At 40.4% G+C, this 2,500-nt stretch overlaps 1 protein-coding gene across 4 annotated transcripts in view; it reads left to right on the plus strand.

Annotated features, from left to right (window-relative positions):
• The window catches only part of LOC113807663 (protein trapped in endoderm-1), an 8,730-nt gene that overhangs the window by 3,890 nt on the left and 2,340 nt on the right, over positions 1-2,500 (plus strand). For all 4 annotated transcript variants that reach the window (XM_027358971.2, XM_027358970.2, XM_070130450.1 and 1 more), the window contains exons 3-5: positions 1-80; positions 246-366; positions 2,431-2,500. The exon at positions 1-80 is cut by the window's left edge and continues 179 nt beyond it; the exon at positions 2,431-2,500 is cut by the window's right edge and continues 77 nt beyond it. In XM_027358971.2, coding sequence (XP_027214772.2) covers positions 1-80; positions 246-366; positions 2,431-2,500 — 271 coding nt within the window. The remainder of the gene's footprint in view (positions 81-245; positions 367-2,430) is intronic.

A 2,500-nucleotide genomic window follows, 5' to 3' on the forward strand; every position in this document is an offset into this window, starting at 1 on the left:
GTGTGCATCTTCGGCTTCGCTCTCGGCCTCACCTTCAGCCAGGTCCACCTCCATACCCTCTGCGCCATCGCCTTCAACAGGTCGGTGCCCTTTTCTCGTGGTCTTGTCTACACTGTGGATAAATATAGTCACGTTGAATACCTGTGTTAGAATCGTTCTCTGGGCGTGGCTTATACTTCGTCCGTTGTGAATATATAAGATTTATTCATTCTCTTAATCAGTTTACATTTTATTCATTCATGCAGATTGGTGGCAGTGGTTTGGCCGGCAAAGTACAAGCAACTGATGCAAGCAAAAGTTGTGAAAGTATACCTGGGACTGCTATGGATTTACTCCGCCCTGCTGTGGCTGCCTCTCACCTTCGGGGTAGGTTTTCATAAACGAATGCCATTTGTTGAACATCATGTATTAAATCACAATATTTACATAGGCCAAATAGCCATGACCATGGCAATGGTAGACAGTACTCTTTTTCAACCCTCTATGGTTTCGAAAAAGTTAATCTTGATATTACAATCTCCCGTCCAGATCACTTCCTGGCTACAGTTCATGTGAACATAATAAATTTCATTTTTTTTTCACTGATATCCATACTGGTATAAGAAATTCTTAGTTTCCAGGTTTATGAAACAAATAATTCAAAAATGAAATGAAATGGCCATGTAACGGCAGTCTAGAAACAGGCTAGACTCTTTGGTGAATAACCTGTTTCATTTCGACTTTGTACACACGAATCTGTGAATTATTGCTCACAGCTTACAAGATCGCACAAATAGTTTAAAACTGATTTGCTAAAAACCTTATCTCGAGCCATTCACCTTTTCGTGAGAGTTCATGAGAGTTTACCAACGCACATCTCAAGGAAGGCTTTCGTAAAAATGAATGTAGACCAATACAGTCGTGAAGAATACTGATGATGAAGGTCTAGTTTTCCTTCGAAACGTCTATATGAAGATAAAATTTTTAACGACTGTGTTAGTCAACCTCTTCATTCTTACGATACGACGCCTTAATAGCCAACCTATTACGAAATACATCAGGAACAAGTGACTATCAGCTATCTCCAACAGAGACCACTGTAACACGCCCTAACAGCACACCTATCCTACAAAACCTTTAACATCATGTATATGAAACCTCGAACAGTTGCCCTTTCAAACAAAAAACACGAATAGGAATAGAAATGTAACAAACATCTAATTTCTATTAAGACAATTCATTCTGAAAGAGTAAGACACTACAGCTGTCATCTCCTTTGTGATTTAACCCGGGACGTCCGGAGTTTTAGCCTGGACGCCAACTCTTCGCGTCCCAGTTTTGCTGCCACACGTTCAGATCGCATGACGTCATCGTTTCTAGAGGCGGAGCCCATCTCCTGGTCAAGAACAAGCTTGGCCCCCTTGCTTCTGCGCTTGCATGACAGCGTTTCTTCCCCAGGGCCCTTCACTGAGCGTTAGGTCAAGTGCCAGTTAGAATAAATTAATTTTAATTAAAGCAAGAAAAAAATCGCAAAACAGGCAACAGTCACCGGTGCTTATTATACTCTTACAACGTTCATATCTCTTTGCAATAGTACTTCAAGGAAAAAAACAATTTACAAGCTCAAAAAAATGCAACCATGTAAATTTGCATTATTTCCAGCCGTAAACACTTTGTCCCGAAAAGAATCCATTGGCTTCGGGGGAGGAGAAGCCGTTAGATTATATACACGGTCTTGGTTTGATTCCCGCGGCGCCGTTTCTAGACGAGTAGGACAGTTTCGCCGCACCTTTTGCGCCCGGCAGTGTCAATCTGTGACGTCACTCCCAAACCTGGGACGTCCGGGGTTTGGAAAAAAAAGATGACAGCCGTCAAGGTGAAATGAAAAGCATCGAACTCGTATATAAGAAGCAAGCGACGTCCTTTTAATGAAAGCTAATGAGATAACGCCAAAATACGAAGAAAAGACAAAAAAAAAGAAAGAAAAAACCCACTTAGAAAAAAAGAAAATAGGAAGAAAAGACAACAAAAAAAGAAAAAACACCCACTTAGTTTAATCCTGGTAAAAGTAATGTAAACAAAGTACCTTATCATGTAAATGTACCGGACGCTTAAATCTAGTCAAGATAACCTTCTTCCAAACACCACTTGATACTCACACAACAAATGAGCCAAAACAACGCCCGTTGACTTATAGATGTAAACAACGAATAAATCCTAAGATAATCCCCATTTAATTAAACACCGCCCCTTGGTATAAAAAAAAATCATCTGAACATATCAAGATCATCCATCCTCTTATATGCAAGAAAACCGTCATTCGACACAAAAATATAAAGTTAATATAACCACCCCTAAATGAACAACCCCAAACATAACACAATCGTCATCTAAACTTAAGCAAAACCCACTCAAAACGAACGTAAGTAACCAACAATCCTCACGCAACAGGGCAGATTGGTCTATGTCCCCAAAGAGCTGATGGTTTCCATGAAGGACGACTCTCCTCGCAAGACCGGGA

This window comes from Penaeus vannamei, chromosome 15 (assembly GCF_042767895.1).
Source record: "Penaeus vannamei isolate JL-2024 chromosome 15, ASM4276789v1, whole genome shotgun sequence".
NCBI lineage: Eukaryota > Metazoa > Arthropoda > Malacostraca > Decapoda > Penaeidae > Penaeus > Penaeus vannamei.